General features: G+C 40.4%; 1 protein-coding gene across 3 annotated transcripts; it reads left to right on the top strand.

Annotated features, from left to right (window-relative positions):
- Nucleotides 1–227: 227 nt before the first annotated feature.
- LOC128695117 (golgin subfamily A member 6-like protein 25) lies at nucleotides 228–22,841 on the top strand. Of its 3 annotated transcripts, none has more exons than XM_070091402.1 (2): nucleotides 228–370; nucleotides 18,696–22,841. In XM_070091402.1, exons 1-2 carry the CDS (start codon nucleotides 337–339, stop codon nucleotides 22,538–22,540), a joined length of 3,879 nt encoding a protein of 1,292 aa, XP_069947503.1. In that variant the 5' UTR covers nucleotides 228–336; the 3' UTR covers nucleotides 22,541–22,841. The 3 variants fall into 3 exon arrangements, with proteins under 3 accessions (XP_069947503.1, XP_069947505.1, XP_069947504.1); XM_070091404.1 differs by lacking the exon at nucleotides 228–370 and adding an exon at nucleotides 608–629; XM_070091403.1 differs by lacking the exon at nucleotides 228–370 and adding an exon at nucleotides 17,596–17,740.
- The last annotated feature ends 1,346 nt before the right edge of the window (nucleotides 22,842–24,187 follow it).

The raw sequence follows: 24,187 nt of genomic DNA, 5'->3' as shown, positions 1-24,187 counted from the left end.
AAATAAATAAATAAATAAATAAATAAATTTATCATTCCTGGCCCTGGTCTAGTTACCTCCGGTTCCACTCTAACTTCGACTATCCTATATGGGTCCATTGTTGGAGGCGAGATGTCTGTCCCTCCCGCACTTGGTTGAGCACGCAGACTTTGACCTTCCACAACATCTTAATCCTTAAGTGTGCCTTCCACTGGGTCAAGGAAAAAATATATATAAAGTGTAGCGTTACAGTTGGCTGGTCTGGGTGGTGGTGGTGGTGGTGGTGGTGGTGAGGTTCATACGGCACTGGGACCGTCATAACCTTTAATCCCAACAACAACAACGTCGACAATCAACATGACGACCCGCAGGAAAACTAGAAAAAACCCCGGTAAGTTGAGTCAGGACCGATGGTGCATGATGTGACAAAGATCCTGGAGGACTGGGGCAGTAGAAGAAGCACTGGGAAGGACATTGTCTGTAAGGGAAGACAGTGGGAGGCTGCATCACCAGCGTATTCACCCCTTCCCCCCCCCAACAACCATGGCTGCCTCTTCCTCTTTTTGATGGCGTTAATCGACCTCTTACGCAGACGGGAAGTGATTCAGGCGTTTCAGCTTGATGCTAAGGGTAGCATCGTCACGCTCTTAGTGGGTTAATTATCTGGTTGTTAGTGAGGTAACGAGGACCGTAAAATGGCGGGAAGTGGACGGGAGGAGCTGACGCCAATGGCGCGCGCGCGCGTCTGCGCCAACACTTCCTTTCCTTCCCCACGCAGACTTCCCTTTTTAATTTTGTAAACCGATTTTTGCCATCTCTTTCATGTTGTTGTCTTCTCTGTCTCGAGTATATCTTGACATTCTATTTAAAGTAATTCTGATAACCGTGACAAGTTCCAGCTTGATGCAGATTGTTTCCACAAAAAAAAAAAAATACCAGTCACAAGCGCCGCCTCCCGCAGCGCAGCTAAGAAATGACGGTATTAACGACATTACATTAAAAATAAAAATTAACCTAGCAGCATAAGAACTACAAGCAAGGACAGTTGTATTCTTTGTTTTATTGCTGGAATTGCGCGGGATGAGCGTCGGTAGTGACGTCACACCGCGCGCGCGCGAGCTAATTCCAAACAAAGCTCGCTGCTTCCCCATAAATAAATAAATTCGTTCGCTTGCGACCAGGTATATTTTAATGTATGTAAACCCCACAGTAGAAAATGAACATAATTGAAATAATATATTTCATGATGCTGAAAAGTCTTGTGTAAAATAAGGAAATAGGGAAATTTGAACCATGATACTGGAGTGTCAGAATTAATTAAGCAAGCATATTTAGGCAAAGGTACGCATAAGTACAATGATCTTACATAGTGTAAATTACCTAGGATAACCCAAAAAAAAGTCAAGTTATTTTCACTATGCACTTTGACTTTTTTTGTGTTATCCTTGGTAATTTACACTGCTTATTGTACCTGTGCCTAAATATACTTATTTTTGTATGATGACTGTACTTTTGTGTACCTTTGCATACTAATGATTTTCTTTTGTGTCTAACAGTGTTTCTTTACATGATCTTTGTACAGCATATAAAGAAGTAAAAATTTTAATTTAAGAACATAGAACATAAAGAATGAACATTGCAGCAGGCCTACTGGCCCATGCGAGGTAGGTCCAAGTCTCCTACTGGCTTAAGCCAATGCCCCAACCTAGTCAGGTCAGGTCACATTCACTTAAAGAAGGAACACGGCAACTGACCTAGTAGCACAAGCTACTCAGGTCCAACGCACACCCACCCACACCCATTCACGTATTTATCTAACCTATTTTTAAAACTACACGTTTTAGCCTCTATAACTGTACTTGGGAGTTTGTTCCACTCATTCACAACTCTATTACCAAACCAGTGCTTTCCTATATGCTTCCTGAATCTGAATTTTTCCAACTTAAAACCATTGCTATGAGTCCTGTCTAGGCTAGATATTTTCAGCACATTATTTAAGAACATAAGAAAGGAGGAACACTGCAGCAGGCCTGTTGGCCCATACTAGGCAGGTCCTTTACAATTCATCCCACTAACAAAACATTTACCCAACCCAATTTTCAATGCCAATCAAGAAACAAGCTCCGATGTGCAAGTCCCACTCAAATCCAACCCCTCCCACTCATGTGTGTGTGATGAATGGTTTGAAAAACCGACAAGTTGAAGATTGAGACACTTATGCAGCATATGGGAATCTTTATTCAGGAAACGTTTCGCCACACAGTGGCTTCATCAGTCCAATACCAAGAGGAAGGCGTAAGGAGAGGAGGAGAATGAGTTAATCAGTCCCTCAACCTGGACACATCGACTCCAGGTTGAGGGACTGATTACCTCATTCTCCTCCTCTCCTTACGCCTTCCTCTTGGTATTGGACTGATGAAGCCACTGTGTGGCGAAACGTTTCCTGAATAAAGATTCCCATATGCTGCATAAGTGTCTCAACCCTCCCACTCATGTACTTATCCAACCTAAATTTGAAACTACCCAAAGTCCTAGCCTCAATAACCCAACTAGGTAGACTGTTCCACTCATCAACTACCCTATTTCCAAACCAATACTTTCCTATGTCCTTTCCAAATCCAAACTTATCCAACTTAAATCCATTACTGCAGGTTCTCTCTTGGAGAGATATCCTCAAGACCTTGTCAATATCCCCCTTATCAATACCTATCTTCCACTTATACACTTCGATCAGGTCTCCCCTCATTCTTCGTCTAACAAGTGAATGTAACTTAAGAGTCTTCAATCTTTCTTCATAAGGAAGATTTCTAATGCTATGTATTAATTTAGTCATCCTACGCTGAATGTTTTCTAACGAATTTATGTCCATTCTGTAATATGGAGACCAGAATTGAGCTGCATAATCTAGGTGAGGCCTTACTAATGATGTATAAAGCTGCAGTATGACCTCTGGACTTCTGTTGCTTACACTTCTTGATATAAATCCCAGTAATCTATTTGCCTTATTACGTACGCTTAGGCATTGCTGTCTTGGTTTAAGGTTGCTGCTTACCATAACCCCCAAGTCCTTTTCGCAATCTGTATGGCTAAGTTCTACATTATTTAACTTATAAGTGCTAGGGTTATGGACACTCCCGAGCTTCAGAACCTTGCATTTATCTACATTGAACTGCATCTGCCACTTTTCTGACCAAGAGTAGAGTTTGTCTAAATCCTCCTGAAGTTCCCTAACATCTACGTTTGAATCAATTATCCTACCTATCTTCGTGTCATCGGCGAATTTGCTCATATCACTAGCAATTCCTTCATCAAGATCATTGATATATATTATAAACAACAACGGGCCCAAGACTGATCCCTGTGGAACGCCACTTGTTACTGATCCCCACTCGGATTTAACCCCATTTATGGACACTCTCTGCTTCCTGTCTGTGAGCCATGACTCGATCCACAAGAGCACCCTCCCCCCAATGCCATGAGCTGCTACTTTCTTCAACAGTCTTTGGTGCGGAACTCTATCAAATGCCTTACTAAAATCTAAGTAAACAATATCAAATTCTTTATCGTGGTCAACAGCCTCAAAAGCTTTACTGAAGAAAGTTAATAAATTAGTTAGACAAGACCGGCCTCTTGTGAATCCATGCTGAGTATCATTAATCAAGCTATGCTTATCGAGATGGCTTCTTATAATCTCAGCTATAATTGACTCTAGCAACTTGCCCACAATTGAGGTCAGGCTTATTGGGCGGTAATTTGACGGTAACGACTTGTCCCCTGTTTTAAAAATAGGAACTACATCAGCCATCTTCCACATATCAGACGCTACACCTGGTTCGACACCCTCAGTACTTTATTAATGTCCCCTTTATTTATTCCTGTCTTCCATTTATACACCTTACTCATATCCCCCCTAATTCTATGCCTTTCGAGAGAGTGCAGATTCAGGGCCCTCAGTCTATCCTCATAGGGAAGATTTCTGATACATGGGATCAACTTTGTCATCCTCCTTTGTATGTTTTCCAGAGCATTTGTATCCATTCTGTAATACGGTGACCAAAACTGTGCAGCATAATCTAAATGAGGCCTAACCAAAGTTATATAGAGTTGAAGAACAACCTGAGGACTCCTATTATTTACGCTTCTTGATATGAAGCCAAGGATTCTGTTAGCTTTATTGCAAACACTTATGCACTGTTGTCTTGGTTTCAGATTACTGCTAACCAGGACTCCTAAATCTTTTTTGCAGTCCATAATATTAAGATCTACATTATTTAGTTTATATGTGGCATGGTTATTTTCCTGTCCAACATTTAGAACTTTGTATTTGTCTCTATTAAACTGCATCTGCAATTTGAATGTAATGTTAAGAACATAAGAAGGAAGGAGCACTGCAGCAGGCCTACTGGTCCATTCTAGGCAGGTCCAAGTCACCTACTGGTCCAAGTCAGATACATTTAAAAAGGAAGGAGCACAGCATCAGACCTACCAGCACAAGTTAGTCAGGTCCAACTCACACCACCCACACCCACTCATGTAGTATCTGTCTAACCTAATTTTTAGAAATGCACAACGCTTTTAACTTCAGTGACGCTACTCTGGAGTTTGTTCCACTCGTCCACATCTCTGTTACCAAACCAGTGCTTTCCAATATTCTTTCTGAATCTAAATTTTTCCAGCTTGAAACTATTGCTGCAAGTCCTGTCTTGGTTAGATATTTTTAGCACATTTACATTCTCTTTATTCCTGTTTTCCATTTACACACCAGTCATATCCCCCCTAATTCTAAATTTTTCTAGAGAGTGCAGATTTAGGGCCCTCAGTCTATCCTCATTGATTGATTGATAGGAAAGATGCATTTCAGTTTAGTAATACAAATTAACCCTTTGAGGGTTTCGGCCATACTAGTACGGCTTACAACCCAGGGTTTTTGACGTACTAGTACGCCTAAATTCTAGCGCCCTCAAATCTAGTGGGATTTGAAAGAATGGGTCTATGTGGTCAGTGTGCACAGTATAAAAAAATCCTGCAGCACACAGTGCATAATGAGAAAAAAAAACTTTGACCATTTTTTTGGAATAAAACAGCGACTTTAGACTGTATTTTCATATGGTATTTATTGTTGTATTCTAGTTTTCTTGATCTCATTTTATAGAATGGAAGACATATTACAGAAATTGAGATGATTTTGACTGGTTTTACAATGAAAAGTACCTTGAAATTGAGCTCAAAGTAGCAGAAATGTTTGATTTTTACCAAAGTTCAAAAGTAAACAAATCATGCCAAGCGTCCAATACACGTCAACTGGTGAGTCTAATATTCTTTTACAAGTGCGCCAATATTATTTATACCATTTTTTACACTAATGCAGTAGTCTGCATAACAGTAAATCTTCTATTTTTTGTGAGAAAAAAAATTCAAAGTGGGAAGCAAAAGAATGTAAGAGGGGCCTTGAGACGTGACTAATGAACAGAGGAAATGTCATTTTAGTGCCAGGAATGTCTTTCTTGTTTATTCTGGACCCTATTCGGAAATTGGCATCTTTTGAAATTTGTGTGAAATTGGCAAAATTGCTAAATTTTGACCACTGTACTGGATAGTTGAAATTGGTAAATGGGTGGTTTCTTGCACTCATTCGATAGAAAAAATGGAGTTCTAGCGAAATATTCACATTTTTTGTCGACTAGTATAGTGGAATTGGCCGAAAATGGGGCTCAAAGTGGGCAAAATCGCCGATGCATAAACATCGCTGAGACTGCTAACTTCATGAGAGCATAAATCCATAAGTTTTCAATCAAATTTCATACTTTTGGTGTCATTATGATCGGGAAAAGATTCTCTATCTTTTCATAAGAATTTTTTTTTTTTTTAAATTTGGCCGACCCTGAGAACGAGTCTCGGAGAGGGCGTGTCGACCCTCAAAGGGTTAAAGAGTATCAAGGAAAGTATAAAGAGAACTCTTTTTTCATATATATAAAAGTAACCATGAGTTTCTAATGATGACATTTTCTGGTAATAGAGCAGCATAATTACTCAAGAAATCGTAATGACACGATTGCAAACAAACCATACCCCCGGCCGGGATTGAACCCGTGGTCATAGTCTCAAAACTCCAGCCCGTCGCGTTAGCCACTAGACCAGCTAGCCACAATAAGATTCATCCAACTAGGTATATTTCTACACCATAGGAAGGTGTTCAATCCCGGCCGGGGGAATGGTTTGAGCAGCATAATTATTATTATGGTAGTAAAGGAATGTTGGTCCTCAGCTTATTTTGTTGATAAAATATAGTCTTAAGATATTTAATATTAACAAGGTTCTGTCATGATAGTTATATATTGTGCAATTGGGAAAATGCATAACAAAACCTAACAGAACCTTACTACCTCCATTATTGGCAGAAATGGAACTGGTGTATCTTTCTTTGTTTACATTTGTTGTGATCAGCCAGTCACATTGACAAAGTCAATGTGACTGTCAGCAATTAGCCAGGTCTTACAGCAATTAGCCAGTCACATTGACAAAGTCAGTGTGACTGGCTAATTGCTGTATGACCTTGTGGGTTTAGCACTTAGTTTTGATTGTAATAATAATACTGAAATAGTAACCATTGAATATTCCTGATGTTGCATTTGAACTAAAACTGGTATTATTTTTGTTAATATCTCCCAAAATAACAATTTGCATAAAAATATCTATATTTTATTCTGTGGTGTAGCAAAGTTGTAGGTACAGTATTGTGAAATATACCCTAGTGATTAAGTTCTGCCAAGGACCAGCATTCACTAATAGCCATTACAGTGGAACCTCAGTTTTTGTCATTAATTCATTCCAGAAAGTCTGACGAAAACTGAAGCAATATTTCCCGTAAGAAATAATGTACAGTGGACCCCCGCATAACGATGGCATCACATAGCGATTATTTCGCATACCGCTTACTTTAATTGCAAAAATTTTGCCTCACATACCGCTTAAAAACCCGCTTACTGATTTTCGTCCGAGACGCGTCCAATGTGCGGCCTGAGCCACGCTCACATGTTCCGCCGGTGGCATTGTTTACCAGCCAGCCTCCGCGGTAACATCCAAGCATACAATCGGAATATTTCGTATTATTACAGTGTTTTCGGTGCTTTTTCTGGAAAATAAGTGACCATGGGCCCCAAGAAAGCTTCTAGTGCCAACCCTACAGCAATAAGGGTGAGAATTACAATAGAGATGAAGAAAAAGATCATTGATAAGTATGAAAGTGGAATGCATGTCTCCGAGCTGGCCAGGTTGTATAATAAACCCCAATCAACCATCGCTACTATTGGTGGTACAGCTGCTGCTGCTGCTGCACTGTCAGCTGCTGCTGCTGCTGCACTGTCAGCTGCTGCTGCTGCTGCACTGTCAGCTGCTGCTGCTGCTGTAGCACCGTTGTTGGTGTGGCTTATTGAGAATACCAAGAAACAATTAACCCCAGAGGATTTGCCACCCAGGATAACCCAAAAAAGTCAGTGTCATCGAAGACTGTCTAACTTATTTCCATTGGGGTCCTTAATCTTGTCTCCCAGGATGCAACCCACACAAGTCGACTAACACCCAGGTGAACAGGGAAAAATGCCTGGAACTAGTGCTCATATTGGTGAATTTAAAGCCAGCAAAGGTTGGTTTGAGAGATTTAAGAATCGTAGTGGCATACACAGTGTGATAAGGCCTGTTCTGGAAGAAAATGCCAAACAGGACCTACAGTACTCAGGAGGAAAAGGCACTCCCAGGACACACTGTCTCATCAGTCATTGCTGCATCTTCAATAAAGGTAAGTGTCATTTATTCTTCATTTAGTAGACTAGTACATGCACAATATATACTGTGCATGTACTACTCTACTATTGTGCATGTATCCTTCTCTTTGTGTGTGGGAAAATGTATATTTCATGTGGTAAAATTTTTTTTTTCATACTTTTGGGTGTCTTGCACGGATTAATTTGATTTCCATTATTTCTTATGGGGAAAATTCATTCACATAGCGATTATTTCGCATAACAATTACCCCTCTTGCACGGATTAAAATCGTTAACCGGGGGTCCACTGTAAATACAATTAATCCATTCCAGACACCCAAAAGTATTAACAAAAAATACGTTTTATAGAGAATAATTGATAGTTTTACATGCAGAAAACACTGAAAAATACATATAAAGGACTAATGAAATAGATAAATGAACATTTAATATCACTTTTACCTTTATTGAAGACTCTTGTTGGTTCACGAAATCGTAATGACACGATTGCAAACAAAACATACCACAGACGGGATTTGAAGACTCTGGAGTTTTGAGACTCTCTGACCACGGTTTCAAATCCCGCCCGTGGTATGGTTTTACTCTTGTTGGTGTATGGAAGACAGCGAGGAGGGGAGAGGGAGGAGAGGTTGTTGTTTGGAAATGGAATCCCCTTCCATAAGGACTTCAGGTATCAAGTCCCTATCTGGGGTTACTTCCCTTCTTTGTCTTTTACTGGCACTGGACCCCTGTCGCACAAAAAATCTGTCCAGAGAGGTCTGTTTTTGGCGTCTCTTAAGATTTGTCTAAAATAGGACAAGGCATTGTCATTGAACATGTTGCAGACATGGCTTGCAACAGCTTTGTTAGGGTGATATTTCTCCACAAAACTTTGCAACTCACTCCACTTTGCACAAATGTCCTTAACGCTTTCAGGGGTCCAGAGGCCAAATTTCAAAGTGCACACCAGTGTCCAAGAACTTTCAAAAAGTAATTTTGTTATTTTTTCTTATGAAATGGTAGAGAATCTTTTCCTGAAGGTAATAAAACAAAAAGTACGAAATTTGATGGAAAATTGACGAAATTATGCTCTTGCGAATTTTGATGTGCCAGCGATATTTACGCATCAGTGATTTTGCTGACTTTGACTCCCATTTTAGGCCAATTACCTTATTCCAGTCGACCAAATTCTTAGCTATTTCACTAGTATTACTTCTATTCTATCTACTGAGCACAAGAAATTGCCAACTCAACTGCTTCAACTACAAAATAGTGATTGGAAATTGGTAATTTGGCCAATTTTGTGCAAAGTTCAAAATATTCCAATTTCAAAACAGGGTCCAGAATAAACAATGCAGGCATTCCTGGCACTAAACTAACATTTCCTCTTTTCATTAGTTTTGTTTTCAGGCTTTACAAATTAATTCTATTTTGATTTTTAATTCACATAATGAATTTTTATTCAAACCAAAAAATAGAAGGTTTACTGTAATTCAATATTGTAATAATTGTATAAATAATATCAGCACATTTGTGAACGTATATTAGACCCACCAGCTGGCGTGTATTAGATGTGTGAGGTCATTTGTTTACTCTTGAACATCAGTAAAAATTTAACATTTCTGCTACTTTGAGCTCAGTTTCAAGTCATTTTCAGTACTAAAACCAATCAAAATCATCTCTATTTCTGTAATATATCTTCCATTCTATCTAATGAGACCAAGAAATCGCAAATACAACTATAAAAAACATACAAAAAAACTGCAAAGTTGCTGTTGTAATCGAAAATTACGGTCTCAGTTTTTTTTCCTCTCATTATGCACTGTGCTGCAGGATTTGTTTTATGTGGTGCACACATACCACATAGATGTATTCTCTCATATCTAGGCCCAAATTTACCGCTCACAGCTTATCAGAGTGAGCTGAGCTTATGGCGTAGATCTACAGCTTGGACCCTGAACGTAAAGCCGTAAATCTACGGCACGGACCCTGAAAGGGTTAATCACTGAAGAAGGCACATTCTAACCTCTCTCTTCCTCCTCCTCTGAAGCAGTTTCCTCAGCTGCGATCTGTTGCTGTTCCAGCTAAAGGTGTTGCAGCTCTTCAGTGGTTAGCTCTTCCCTGTTGTCGTCCACCAACTCTTCCACATCCTGGCCACTCACATCCAACCCCATGGACTTCCCCAAAGCCACAGTAGATTCCACAACAGGCATAGGGTTGTCAGGGTCAGCCTCAAACCCTTCAAAATCCTTCTCTTGGACACATTCTGGCCACAATTTTCTCCAAGCAGAGTTCATCATCCTGGGAGTCACTCCCTACCAAGCCTTATGTATAAGGCTTATGCAGTTGAGGATATTGAAGTGATTCCTCCAGAACTCTCTTAGAGTTGATTCAGTGTCTGAGGTCACTTCAAAGCACCTTTGAAACATTGCTTTGGTGTAGAGTTTTTTGAAGTTTGAAATGACGTGCTGGTCCATGGGCTGGATGAGAGGAGTGGTATTAGGGGGCAAGAACTTCACTGTGATGAAACTAAACTCCTCCAAAGAATTGCTCTTCCAAGTCTGGAGGATGAGCAGGAGCTTTGTCCATTACCAGGAGGCACTTGAGTGGCAATTTATTTTTCTGGAGGTATTTCTTCACACTCAGGCCAAATACTTCATTGACCCACTCAATGAAAATTTGCCTCGTCACCCATGCCTTATTGTTAGCCTTCCACATAACACACAATTTACTCTTGATGACATTGTTTTTCTTGAACACTCAGGGATTTTCAGAGTGATATACCAATAAAAACTTCACTTTGAAATCCCCACTAGCATTACCACAGAACAAAAGAGTTAGCCTATCCTTCATAGGCTTGTTTCCTGGCAGTGTCTTTTCCTCCTGCATGATGTAGGTCCTCTTTGGCATTTTCTTCCAAAAGAAGCCTGTTTCATCACAATTGAAGACTTGTTGGGGGAGGAGTCCTTCAGCCTCTACATACTCCTTGAATTCATCAACGAATTCTTCGGCCACACATTTGTCTGAACTTGCAGCCTCACCATGTCTTAACACGCTGTGTATGTCAGATTGCTTCTTGAATTTGTCGAACCATCCTTTGCTGGCCTTAAATTCACTAACAGTAGCACTTGTTCCGGGCATTTTCTCTACGAGATCCTCATGCAGCTGCCTTGCCTTTTTGCAAATTATCACTTCCACAGTAGTACTATCTTTTGCTAACTGTTTTTCGTTGATCCACACCAACAACAACTTCTCAACATCTTTGATTGTTTGTAATCTCTGTTTTGTTAGCACATTTATGCCTTTCGCAACATGAGAGTCCTTGATTTCTTTTTTCTTTGCCAGGATGGAACTGATCATTGATGAGGACTTCCTGTACATCCTGGCGAGATCGACCACACATATGCCACTTTTGTACTTTGCTATGAGTTCTTTCTTGAATTTTATCATGTTTCTCATCTTCTTTATCAGAAGGCTGGCACTCGTAACTTTCTTTGGCCCCATGGTGGTTTATTTAGCAGTCACACTCAATAAACAAGCACAAAGAGCAATGGATTATTACGAAATGTTTCGGATGAATGTGCAGGGTAATGCTCACTCGACAAGAAACAAAGCCAGACTTACTCAGAATGCATGGGATGCTTTGTGTCGGCACGGGCAGGTGGGCACGTTTGGTACGGCGGACCGACGAAAACCAACGTGATGAATGAGAACTGGGACAAAATTTTTACGAAAAAAGTTGTCGAAAACTGAATTCAACGAAAACCAGGCAATCGAAAACCAAGGTTCCACTGTACTAGTGTTATGATTATTATTATTATTATAGTTGTAGTTATTGTTGTTATAATCACAGTAAGTGCTAAATTTGTAAGGGTCTTTGATAAAGTTTCTTACCTGTGATTAATGAGGAAAATAACAGTACAGTGGAACCTCTACTTATGAGTTTAATCTGTTCCATGACCTTGCTCGCATCTGGATTTCCTCGTTTGCAGAGCCAGTTTTCATCATTTAAATTAATTGAAATGGAATTAATTCGTTCCAGTGGAATTCCAGGCATGGGAAAATACTTCAATAATTTCCCTAATATCAGCTGTACAGCTTATTTATCTATCACAAATCAGGTAATTTGACATAATAAACAATATTAATAACATAGAAACATGATATATGCACTAGAATGAATAAAATACATGTCATTACGTATGTGGCTAGTGGTGGTGACAGCGGCCATTGTTGTTGTTAGGGTTTATAGGGCCACCACAGTGGCCATTCCTGCTCCTGATTTCATGTGTAGAGAACCTAGGATAACCCAAAAAAGTCAGAGTGACTTATAATTGCTACACTTTGGCACTATTGTTTCATATTGTATGCCACTGCTACTTCATAATATGTGCCACTGCTACTTCATGTTGTCTGCCACTGTTACCTCATGTCTGCCACTGCTGCCTCATGTTATCTGCCACTACCTCATGATGTCTGCCAGTGTTACCTCATGTTGTCTGCCACTGCTGCCTCATGTTGTCTTCATGTTGTCTGCCACTACCTCATGATGTCTGCCACTGCTTCTTCATGTTGTCTGCCACTGCTACCTTGTGATGTCTGCCACTGCTGCTTCATGATGTCTGCCACTGCTGCTTCATGTTGCCTGGCGTTGCTACCACATGATGGCTGCTCCCACTTTTGCTAGTGTGTTGAAGAGCTTTCCAATATGTGAAGGTTGAGGGGCAGTGCCAGTCGAACAGGTATTGGACAGTGACGTCATTTGTTTACTCTTGAACATCACCAAAGAGTCAAACATTTCTGATACTTTGAGCTCAATTTCAAGGTACTTTTCGTCATGAAACCAACCAAAATCATATCTATTTCTGTAGTATATCTTCCATTCTATCAAGTGAGACCAAAAAAACTAGAATACAGCCATAAAAACCATACGAAAATATACCACTAATGGGAGGCTAATGGCTAATGGGCCAATTTCTTTCATGTTTGGTGTATGCTAAGAAGCATCTTTCCATCATACATTGCCCAAGTTTCAATAAGATAGTGTAACAAATAACTGAGATTCATTTCCCTAGATCAAGAGCAAGAGCCCCTCACCAGCATCAAGGAACCTCCCTTGAGGCCCACTCGCATCTGGAAATTTTGCTCGCTTCTGGAAGCAAAAAATTGACCAAGCGACTGTTCGTATCTGGAAAAACTTGCACGTGGATGCACTTGTAAGTAGAGATTCCACTGTACAGTATATCTTATTGGAGAAGTTATATCATTCATCAAGACATGGCAGATTGACAGGCTACAAAGAGTTTCCAAAAATGAGGAAAAATGAGAATGTGGACCTTTTACCAGTTGCTTTCCACAGGAGTCAGTATTTGCTCTCTGTTGTTCATACTCAACATAAATAAATTGAGCAATTTAAATAGTGGCACAAGTAAGTTTACAAAAGGGGCCACCAAATAATTTCTGAAGCAAGATACCGCAGAGAAGTTAAAGGATACTTGGGATAGGTTGACGATGTGGTTGGAAAAATGTCGGATGCAGTTAATGTGGACAAATAAAAGAATTGATGGAAAAAAGAACAGTGGCACTTAAGAAAGTAAATACAATGGAACCTTGAGTTTTGGCTGTAATCTGTTCCAGAAGCTCTGCTGAAACTCAAATTGTTCGAAAGTCAAAGCAATATTTCCCATTAGAAATAATGCAAATCCAATTAATCCATTCCAGACACCCAAAAATATTCACCAAAAATTAATTTTTTAAAGAATAAAAATAGTTTTGCATACAGAAAATAATGAGAAATAGATATAAATAAATATAACATAACATACCTTTATTGAAGACTCTTGTTGGCTTATAGAAGACAGGGAGGAGGAGAGTTTGGAGACAGGCCAAGATACTCCTTCAATATGATGCTAATATCAACTCTACGGCTTATTTATCTATCACAATTGATTTAATATGACATAAACAATATTAATAACATTGAAACATGATATATACTCTAGAATGAATAAAATATGTCATTACGTATATCATGAGTGGTGGCGGTGTTGTTGGGTCATCAGGGCCCACTGACAGCATAAGCCGTATAGTGGTGGTGGCAGTGGCAGTGTTGTCAGTGGCCCTACGGGTCTCCCTCAACATTTGCGGGGGTTAGGGGATCAAGAACCTCGCAAATGTTGAAAAAATCGTTAATGTTTGGTGCCCCAATATATTGTAGGGAAATATAATACAGTACTGCTTCCTGAACCTATTGAACCATGAACAATCATAAAACACATGAAAACATCGTAAAATATTGCACTAGTGCCAGCCCTTTGGTAAAGAAGGTGAGAAAAACTACAGAATTCAAGAAAGAACTCGTAGCAGAGTACCAAAGTGGAGGAGGAAGAGAGAGGGGAGAATATGCCTTATTCAGTGATTCTACGATATGTACGATACTACAGCAGCATAAGTTGATAAAGGTTATAGCACCAGCCAGCGATAAAGTGTAGCATTAACAGTGTAGCAAGTAAGTTAAGCGATTAATCGATAGAAAAAGGACAGCAGGAACCTAACTCCTCCAATGTTCTTGGAGCCGGGCTCAGAGAGTAGATATACAGTGGACCCCCGGTTAACGATATTTTTTCACTCCATAAGTGTGTTCAGGTGCCAGTACTGACCGAATTTGTTCCCATAAGAAATATTGTGAAGTAGATTAGTCCATTTCAGACCCCCAAACATACACGTACAAACGCACTTACATAAATACACTTACATAATTGGTCGCATTCGGAGGTAATCGTTATGCGGGGGTCCACTGTACTCTCGAAATTCTTCAAAGGTATATCAAAGGTACACCGCCGTCTCTAGTCTCTACTGCCTCTGATGCTGCCTCCACCACCCCTATGTACGGCTTATGTTTCAGTGGCCCTTATACACCCATCAACAACACCACAACAACACTCGTGACATAATGACGTATTTTATTCATTCTAAAGTATTTGTCATGTTTCTATGTTGTTAATATTGTTTATTATGTCATATTAGATAAATAGTGATAGATAAATAAGCCATAGAGTTGATATTAGTGTCATATTGAAGGACTATCTTGTCCTATCTCCAAACAAACTCTGCCACCACCACAATTCCTAAGATATGTAATGACATACGGTATTTTAAATATGATTGGGCGGCTGGGAGTTTGCGAATGTTCGAAGCCCGTTGAAGTGGAAAATGTGAATGTTGAGGGAGACCTGTATATACCTCTAATAACATTGGAGGAGTTAGTTTCATGCCCTTTTTCTATCGCTTAATCACTTAACTTACTTGCTACACTGTTAATGCTACACTATCGCTGGCTGGCACTATAGCCTTTATTGGCTCCTTTTACTTTAGTATCATAAATTTTGTAGAATGTCTGAAGAAGGCACATTCTCCCCTCTCTCTTCCTCCTCCACTTTGGTACCTTGCTACGAGTTCTTTCTTCAATTCTATTGTGTTTCTCACTTTCTTTACCAAAGGGCTGGCACTAGGAAGTTTCTTTGGGCCCATGGTTAATTATGTAGCAGTTGCACTTAATCAACAAGCACAAAAAAAATGGAGTATTGTGAAATGTCTGGATGAAAGCACAGGGTAATGTTCACTCGAGGAGAAACAAAGCCAGACTGACTTGCAACGCATGCATGGGATGCTTTGTGTGGGTGTGTACAGGTCTGGTACGGCAGCCGAAACTCAAGGCACTGTTCGAAACTCAAGACAAAATTTAGCTAAAAAAAGTAACCGAAACTCAAAATGGCCGAAACTTGGGGCGGCTGAAACTTGAGGTTCCACTGTACACTCTCTCCTCACTTAGTGACGTACTCGTTTACCAACAGATGACTTGGACTTACAACGGGCTCTCTTACCAGTATGCATACCTAAATAATGTATATTAGAGCTGATTTCCTCTATTCTGTTTATTACAATATACAGAACACTGCTGTATAAACATTTAAAAATACAGTGGACCCCCGCATACCGATTTTAATCCGTGCAAGAGGGGTCATTGTTATGCGAAATAATCGGTATGCGAATGAATTTTCCCCATAAGAAATAATGGAAATCAAATTAATCCGTGCAAGACACCCAAAAGTATGAAAAAAAAAATTTTACCACATGAAATATACATTTTCCTACACACAAAGAGAAGGATACATGCACAATAGTAGAGTAGTACATGCACAGTATATATTGTGCATGTACTAGTCTACTAAATGAAGAATAAATGACACTTACCTTTATTGAAGATGCAGCAATGACTGATGAGACACTGTGTCCTGGGAGTGCCTTTTCCTCCTGAGTACTGTAGGTCCTGTTTGGCATTTTCTTCCAGAACATGCCTTATCACACTGTGTATGCCACTACGATTCTTAAATCTCTCAAACCAACCTTTGCTGGCTTTAAATTCACCAATATGAGCACTAGTTCCAGGCATTTTTCCCTGTTCACCTGGGTGTTAGTCGACTGGTGTGGGTCGCATCCTGGGAGACAAGATTAAGGACCCCAATGGAAATAAGTTAGACAGTCTTCGATGACACTGACTTTTTTGGGTTATCCTGGGTGGCAAATCCTCTGGGGTTAATTGTTTCTTGGTATTCTCAATAAGCCACACCAACAACGGTGCTACAGCAGCAGCAGCAGCAGCAGCTGACGGTGGTACAGCAGCAACAGACGATGCTACAGCAGCAGCAGACGATGTTACAGCAGCAGCAGACGATGCTACAGCAGCAGCAGCAGCAGCAGACGATGCTACAGCAGCAGCAGACGATACTACAGCAGCAGCAGCAGCTGACGGTGGTACAGCAGCAACAGACGATGCTACAGCAGCAGCAGACGATGCTACAGCAGCAACAGACGATGCTACAGCAGCAGCAGACGATGCTACAGCAGCAGCAGCAGCAGACGATGCTACAGCAGCAGCAGACGATGCTACAGCAGCAGCAGCAGCTGACGGTGGTACAGCAGCAACAGACGATGCTACAGCAGCAGCAGATGATGCTACAGCAGCAGCAGACGATGCTACAGCAGCAGCAGACGATGCTACAGCAGCAGCAGCAGCAGACGATGCTACAGCAGCAGCAGCAGCTGACGGTGGTACAGCAGCAACAGACGATGCTACAGCAGCAACAGACGATGTTACAGCAGCAGCAGATGATGCTACAGCAGCAGCAGCAGCAGCAGACGATGCTACAGCAGCAGCAGCAGCAGCTGACAGTGCAGCAGCAGCAGCAGCTGACAGTGCAGCAGCAGCAGCAGCTGTACCACCAATAGTAGCGATGGTTGATTGGGGTTTATTATACAACTTGGCCAGCTCGGAGACACGCACTCCACTTTCATACTTATCAATGATCTTTTTCTTCATCTCTATTGTAATTCTCACCCTTATTGCTGTAGGGTTGGCACTAGAAGCTTTCTTGGGGCCCATGGTCACTTATTTTCCAGAAAAAGCACCGAAAACACTGTAATAATACGAAATATTCCGATTGTATGCTTGGATGTTACCGCGGAGGCTGGCTGGTAAACAATGCCACCGGCGGCACATGTGAGGCTGGCTGAGGGCGCGCATTGGACGCGTCTCGGACGAAAATCGGTGAGGGGGTTTTTAAGCGGTATGCGAGGCAAAATTTTTGCGATTAAAGCAAGCGGTATGCGGATTAATCGTTATGTGATGCCATCGGTATGCGGGGGTCCACTGTATACCAGAAATGTATAAATGGTGCAAAAGTGACATTAAAGTATCAAAGATGGTTGACACTAACCCACTTCCATTATAGTATGCTCCTCACTTAGCAACAAATTCATTTACTGACATGGTCTTAGGAATGGAACTCTGTCATTAAGTGAGGAGAGGCTGTAATATAGATATTTATCAACCCAAATGCCAAAAAAGAATTGGAAGCTCATGGAACAGGGAGAGTGACCTAATAGCGACCAGTGAAGTGGAGGGGCTGGAGCTGTGACTCAACCCTTGCAACCACAGTTAGGTGAGTACACACACACATTCATTCATTCTTGGTAATGTCTCATTTACAGTAGATTATGCTGCTCAGTTCTGGTCTCCTATCACAGAATGAACATGCGAAGTTGATCCTGTGTACCAGAAGCTTTCCCTACAAAGATAGACTGAAGGCACTGCATTTGCTCTCCGGAATTGCATATAATTTTGGAGAATATGATTGAGGTGTATAAATGGAAAACCAGTAAATAATAGGAATATAAATAAGTTACTGAAAATATCTAAACAAAACAGGATTCGTACCTCCTTTTCAGTGCATGAAATTACTGCCTCTTTTTCTTCATCAACATTTCAGAGCTCCTCAAAAAATATTCCTGCCAACTTCCCAATACCTCCAGCTCCCCATCTGATAACTCCCTTCTTCTATTTTTAACTGCCAAGCCCATTTGTCTATTATTCTTTCTCAACTTATTAATCTTACTCCAAAAAGTTTTCTTATTATCAACAAAATTTGTTGACAGAACCTCAACCACTCTCTCATTTGCTCTCCCTTAGACTACCTCACCACTCTCTTAACCTCTCTTTTTCTCTCCACATACTCCTCCCTCCTTATATCACTTCTGCTTATATCACCTTATATCACTTCCTCTCATATGCTAACTTTTTCTCCCTTACCACTTCCTTTACCTCGTTATTCCAGGTTATGGGTCACCCCCCTCAGTAATCATCGTATTCATTCTCTCTGGGAAGGGTTCACAAGGCACTAGAGACTTCTAATTGTAAAGGAAAAATCCATTTTTAATCTATGTTATGAATATTGCTTTTTAGGTTCTCATTGCCAGATGAGGAAATGGCCAGTAGTTTAATTACTATTTGATTAATCATATTCCACCCATTTCAGTGTGGGAAATAGTAACAAAATGTACATGTAAGTATTATGTATTGTATTTTAATATTTTACTGAACTGTACTTGCACTTGCAGATGAGGTTACTGAGGAAAAAATGACGACCAGGAAGCGAGGGAGGTTAGAGGTCTCTCCCACATCCAGTGCTGCATCAGTAACTCCACCTGGGACTGGGCGTGGAAAAAGGAGGAATCTCAGACACGCCAGTCCGCAGTCCACACGGGAGTCGCCTCCAAGAAAAACTCGTCGAAGTGCTGCTACACCAGACACACCTCAAAGAACTAGTACCAGAGGACGTGGAAGAGGCCGCTTACCTGCTGCTACTGCTAATGAATCTACTAAAAGTGTATCGTCAAGAGGTAGAGGCAAAAGAAATCGAGGTGGAAGTACAGATTCCAGTCCCAGAAGCGTTAGAAGCCGTGTTGCATCTCCCTCTACTACAAGGAAACGTGGACGGAGAGAGAGTAATAGCTCAGGTGTGAGTGTGGCATCAGAGAAATCACAACATAAGCCTTCTAAGATTAAAGGATGCAAGAGAAAAAAATCTGATAGCACACCTGTAGTTCATTCAAAGAAAACTAATGGTGCATCACCTCAGTGTTTCCCCAGAAGTTCTAAAAGAAGAAAGGTCATTGACCAAGTAGAAACCTCTGCACCAGCTGCAAATGGGCGGACAAGTCGCAGAACTCGGAGCAGAAGGGGTGTATCCGAGACTCAGTCACAGGAAGATCAAGATGGAAACACAAATGAGGAATCATCCCACCTGAATGATGATGAAAATAGTACACATGGGAATTCTACAGACTCTTCAAAACTTACAGAAACTGAAACTTCATTTACAGTTCAGAACATTTCATCTTCACTTAAAAGTGATGCTGAGACCGAACTTAAAAAAGTTGATTCTGTTCATGTAAATAATGAAGAGTGTAAGGAAGGTGTTGGTGAGGATCAAAAGAAATGTGACAGCGTGGTTCAGGAACATTCAGAGAAAGGAAGTGAAGGTCAGCATTCAGAAACTGACAGTGAGGCATGCAAAAATGAGGTTCAACTGCATGCAGAACAGAGTGAGGTTCAAAAGCATTCAGATGAAAAAAGAGAATCAAACATAAAAGAAGTTCAGGATCTTTCTGAAAAAAATCAGCAACATCCAAATAAACAGAAACAATCAAAGGAGAAAAAGGAACAAAAACAGCCCATAGAGGAAGAGGAAGAAAACGAGTTAATAGAGGAAGAGGAAGAAAAAGAATCATTAGAGGAAGAGGAAGAAAAAGAGTCTATAGAGGAAGAGGATGAAAAAGAGTCAATAGAGGAAGAGGAAGAAAAAGAGTCAGTAGAGGAAGAAAAAGAGTCACTTGAGGAAGAAAAAAACTCAGTAGAGGAAAATGATGCCTTAATAGAAGAAGAGGAAAGAAAGTCAATTGGGGATGAAGAAAAAGAGTCAGTAAAGGAAGAAGACTCATTAGAGGAAGAAAAGGAATCAGCAGAGGAAGAGGAGCAGCAGCATTCTGAAGACCAAAAAGAAACAGTAAAAGAAGACCAAAAAGAGTCAACAGGGAAAGAAGGAAAAGAGTTGGTAATGGAAGAGGCAAAAAGGGAATCATTAGAGGAAGGGGCAGAGGAAGAGGCCAAAACAGAGTCAATAGAAGAAAGAGAATCAGTAGAGGAAGAGGCCAGAAAAGAGTCAGTAGAGGAAGAGGAAAACAAAGAGTCAGTAGAGGAAGAGGAAAATAGAGAGTCTGTAGAGGAAGAGGAAAGCAAAGAGTCAGTAGAGGAAGAGGAAAACAAAGAGTCAGTAGAGGAAGAGGCAGATAAAGACACAATAGAGGAACATGGAGAAGAAGACACAGTAGAGGAAGAAGCAGAAAGAGAGCCAATAGAGAAAATGGAAGAAGAGCTAATAGAGGAAGAGGAGCAGGAATATTCTGAAGACCAAAAAGAGTCAGTAGAGGAAGAAAAAAAAGAATCAGTAGAGGAAGAGGAACAGCAACATTCAGAAGACCAAAGAGATTCAAAAGAGGAAGACCAGAAAGATTCAATAAAGGAAGAGGAACAAAAAGGACCAGCAGAGAAAGTGGAACAAATAGAGTCAGAAGAAGAGGAGCAGATTGAGTCAGTAGAGAATGAGGAACAAAAAGAGTCAGTAGAGAATGAGGAGCAAAAAGAGTCAGTAGAGAATGAGGAGCAAAAAGAGTCAGTAGAGAAAGAAGACAAAAAAGAGTCAATAGAGGAAGAGGAAGAACCACATTCTAAAGGCCAACAAGTGCCAATAGAGGAAGATGCTCAAGAAGATTCACTAGAAGATGAGCAAAAAGAGTTAATAAAAGGAGAACAGCATTCTGAAGAATTAGGCGAGTCATTGGAGAAAGAGGTTCAGCAACATTCTGAAGAAGGCAGATCATGCAAGGAAGACATTCAGGAACATTCTGAAGATCAAGGGGAGTTATACATGAAAGAGTCTCAAGAATATAGTAAGCCATGTAAAGAAGAAGTTCGAAAACATTCAGAAAAAAACAGCGAGTCATGCAAGAAAGATGCTGAGGAATATTCTGAACAAAGTGAGTCATGTAAGGAAGAGGTTAAACAATGTTCTGAAAAACAGAATGAACTGTGCAAGAAAGAGGGCAAGGCATGTGAGGAGAAGGTTCAGCAGCATTCTGAAAAGCAAGAGGAGTTGTGCCAGGAAGACATTCAGGAAAAATCTAAAGAAAAGAATGAGAAGGTAGAGGAGGAAATTGAGCAATGTTCTGATAAACAGAAAGAGTCATCCAGACAAGGGGTTCAGGATCATTCTGAAGAACAGCACAGCAAATCAGTGGAAGAAGATATTGAGCAGCATTTCGAAAAATGTGAAAAATTATGTGATGAAGAGGCGCATGAACATTCTGAAGATGAAAGTAAGTCATTCAATGAAGATGTTCGACAACATTCTGAGAAGCAAAATGAGTCATGCAAGGAAGATGAGCATCATTCTAAAAAACAAACAAAGCTGTGTGAGGAAGAGGTTCAACAACATTCTGAAGAGAAAATAAAGCCAGTAGAGGAAAAGGTCCAACAGCATTCTAAAGAAAGTGAGCAAATGGAAGAGGAAGTTGAACAGCAATCTGAAAAATCAAGTGGGTCATGTCACAAAAAAATTCAGCATCACTCTGAACCAGAAGAGTCATGCAGGGAAGTTGTTCTCAAAAATTCTGAAGAACAGAGTGAATCATGCAAAAAAGACATTCATCATCTTTCTGAAAAACAAAATGAGTCATGCAAGAAAGAAGCTGAACAAGATTCAAAAAATCAGAGAGAAGCATATGAGAGAGAGGTTCAGCAACGTTCTGAAGAGCAAAGCAAGTCATTAGATAAAGAGGTTAAGCAGTGTGACGAGGAACAAAAACAAATGTGCAAGAAGAAGGAAGAAGTTCAGCAACATTCAGAAGAAGAGAATTTGCATGAGGAAGAGGTTCAGCAATATTCAGAGGAAAAAGATTCACACAGGGAAGATGTTAAGCAACATTCTGAAGTAGAAAAAGAATCATGCAAGACAGAGATTCAACATAATTCTGAAAAGCAAAAAGAGCTTAGTGAGAATATGTTAAATAATTCTCAAAAGCAGACAGAAGCATGTGAAAAGAGTCAGGAAAAATCTGAAAAGCAGAGTGTGTTGTGTGAAAATGAAAAGATTAATAAACAAGATAAAAGTGTTCCTTTATTGAATAGTGCAGCCACCAGTCAGAAGAGTTTAGTGGCAACAAGCCAACTCTGTTCCTCAGATGAAGTCGAGTCAAGGACGTGTGACACAAATATCAAAGGTGATGTATCAAATGCAACCCCAGCAGCCAGTTTGCCTACAAATACAGTAGTTCTAGTCATGGGGAAAGTTCAAAGTGGAGACAATTTAGTGCCGAGTCCTCAGATTCTGGAAGTCCAGAAGTAAAGTCTTCAAAGAAGGCCAGATTAAGTGAAAGTGTACCTGACATGTTTATAAATAAGAAAATTATAAATTGTGAAAAAAATTTATATAGAGGAAAGTGTGAGGGAAGCAATTAACAAGAAAGACCGAAATGTGTAAACTAAAAAACTAGGTGTGGAGGGTGAATTAGAATGGACACTGTGACATAGGCATTAACCTTCTTAGAATACCTGGGCCTTACGAAGCAGCAGACCTTTGAAGTTTGTTCAGTTATTCCAGCTTGTGTGAAAGGTAAGACATCTTAAATCTATATACTGCTTTAATATTGTGTTTTAGGTAAAGTAATTTGTAAAGATAATTTTTAGCAGTAGTATAATAAAAATGTAATACAGAAAAATTACATACAAGAAATTCTGTTATTAATTTAATCTTTCTATTGTAATTATTTTGGTTTCACACTAGGTAAGAAGTATTGACTTTTACAAATTCGATAGAGACATACAGTGAACCCCCAGTTATCGACCGTAATCCGTTCCAGGAGGTCAGCCGGTAACTGAAATGGCCAATAACTGAATTAATATTTCCCATAAGAATTAATGGAAATACAATTAATCTGTTCCAAACAAAAATATTCACAAAAAAATTCTTCTTAACAATTATGTGTTACATACCTTTATTGAAGGCTAATGCTGACTTCTGGAAGATAGGGAGGAGGAAAGAGGAAGGAATTAGTGTTTGGAAGGGAAATCCCCCTCCATAAAGACTAGGTAGCAAATCCTTCTCTGGGGTTACTTCCCTTCTCTGTCTTTTATTGCCGCTAGGACCAGCTTGAGAGTCACTGGACCCCTGTCTCACAAAATAACTGTCCAGAGTGCTCTGTTTCTGGCATCTCTAAGATTTCCCTAAAGTGGGACAGGGTTTCGTCACTAAACATGGGAGATATGGCTTGTTTCAGCTTTGTCAGGGTGGTGTTTCTCTACAAAAGCTTGCACCCTAGTCCACATTGCGCACACCTCTTTAATCTCTGAAGAAGGCACCTCCTTCACTCCCTCTTCCTCCTCCTCTGAAGCAAGTTCCTCAGCTGCAGTCTGTTGCTGTTCGAGATGAAGCTCTTGCAGCTCTTCAGTCGTTAGCTCTTCCCTGTGGTCCTCCACCAACTCTTCCACATCCTCGCCACTCACCTCCAACTTCAGGGACTTCCCCAGTGCCACAATAGAGTCCACAGGGTCAGGGTCAGCCTCAAACCCTTCAAAATCTCTCTCTTGGACACAATCTGGTCACAGTTTTCTCCAAGCAGAGTTCAGAGTCCTGGAAGTCACTCCCTACCAAGCCTTACCTATAAGGCTTATGCAATGGAGGATAGTGAAGTGATTCCTCCAGAACTGTCTTAGGGTCAACAGAGTGTCCGAAGTCACTTCAAAGTACTTTTGAAACACTGCTTTTGTGTAGAGTTTTTTGAAGTTTGAAATGACATGCTGGTCCATGGGCTGGATGAGAGGAGTGGTATTAGGGGGCAAGAACTTCACTGTGATGAAACTAAGCTCCTCCAACAATTTGTCTTTCATGTAGGTTTTTTGAAGTTAGAAATGACCTCTGGTCCATGGGCTGGAGGAGAGGAGGGGTGTTAGGAGGCAAGAGCTTCACTTTTATAAAATTGAAGTCCCAAAACAC

Source organism: Cherax quadricarinatus, chromosome 35, assembly GCF_038502225.1.
Source record: "Cherax quadricarinatus isolate ZL_2023a chromosome 35, ASM3850222v1, whole genome shotgun sequence".
Taxonomy (NCBI): domain Eukaryota; kingdom Metazoa; phylum Arthropoda; class Malacostraca; order Decapoda; family Parastacidae; genus Cherax; species Cherax quadricarinatus.
This window is presented reverse-complemented; position numbering and strand designations above follow the sequence as displayed.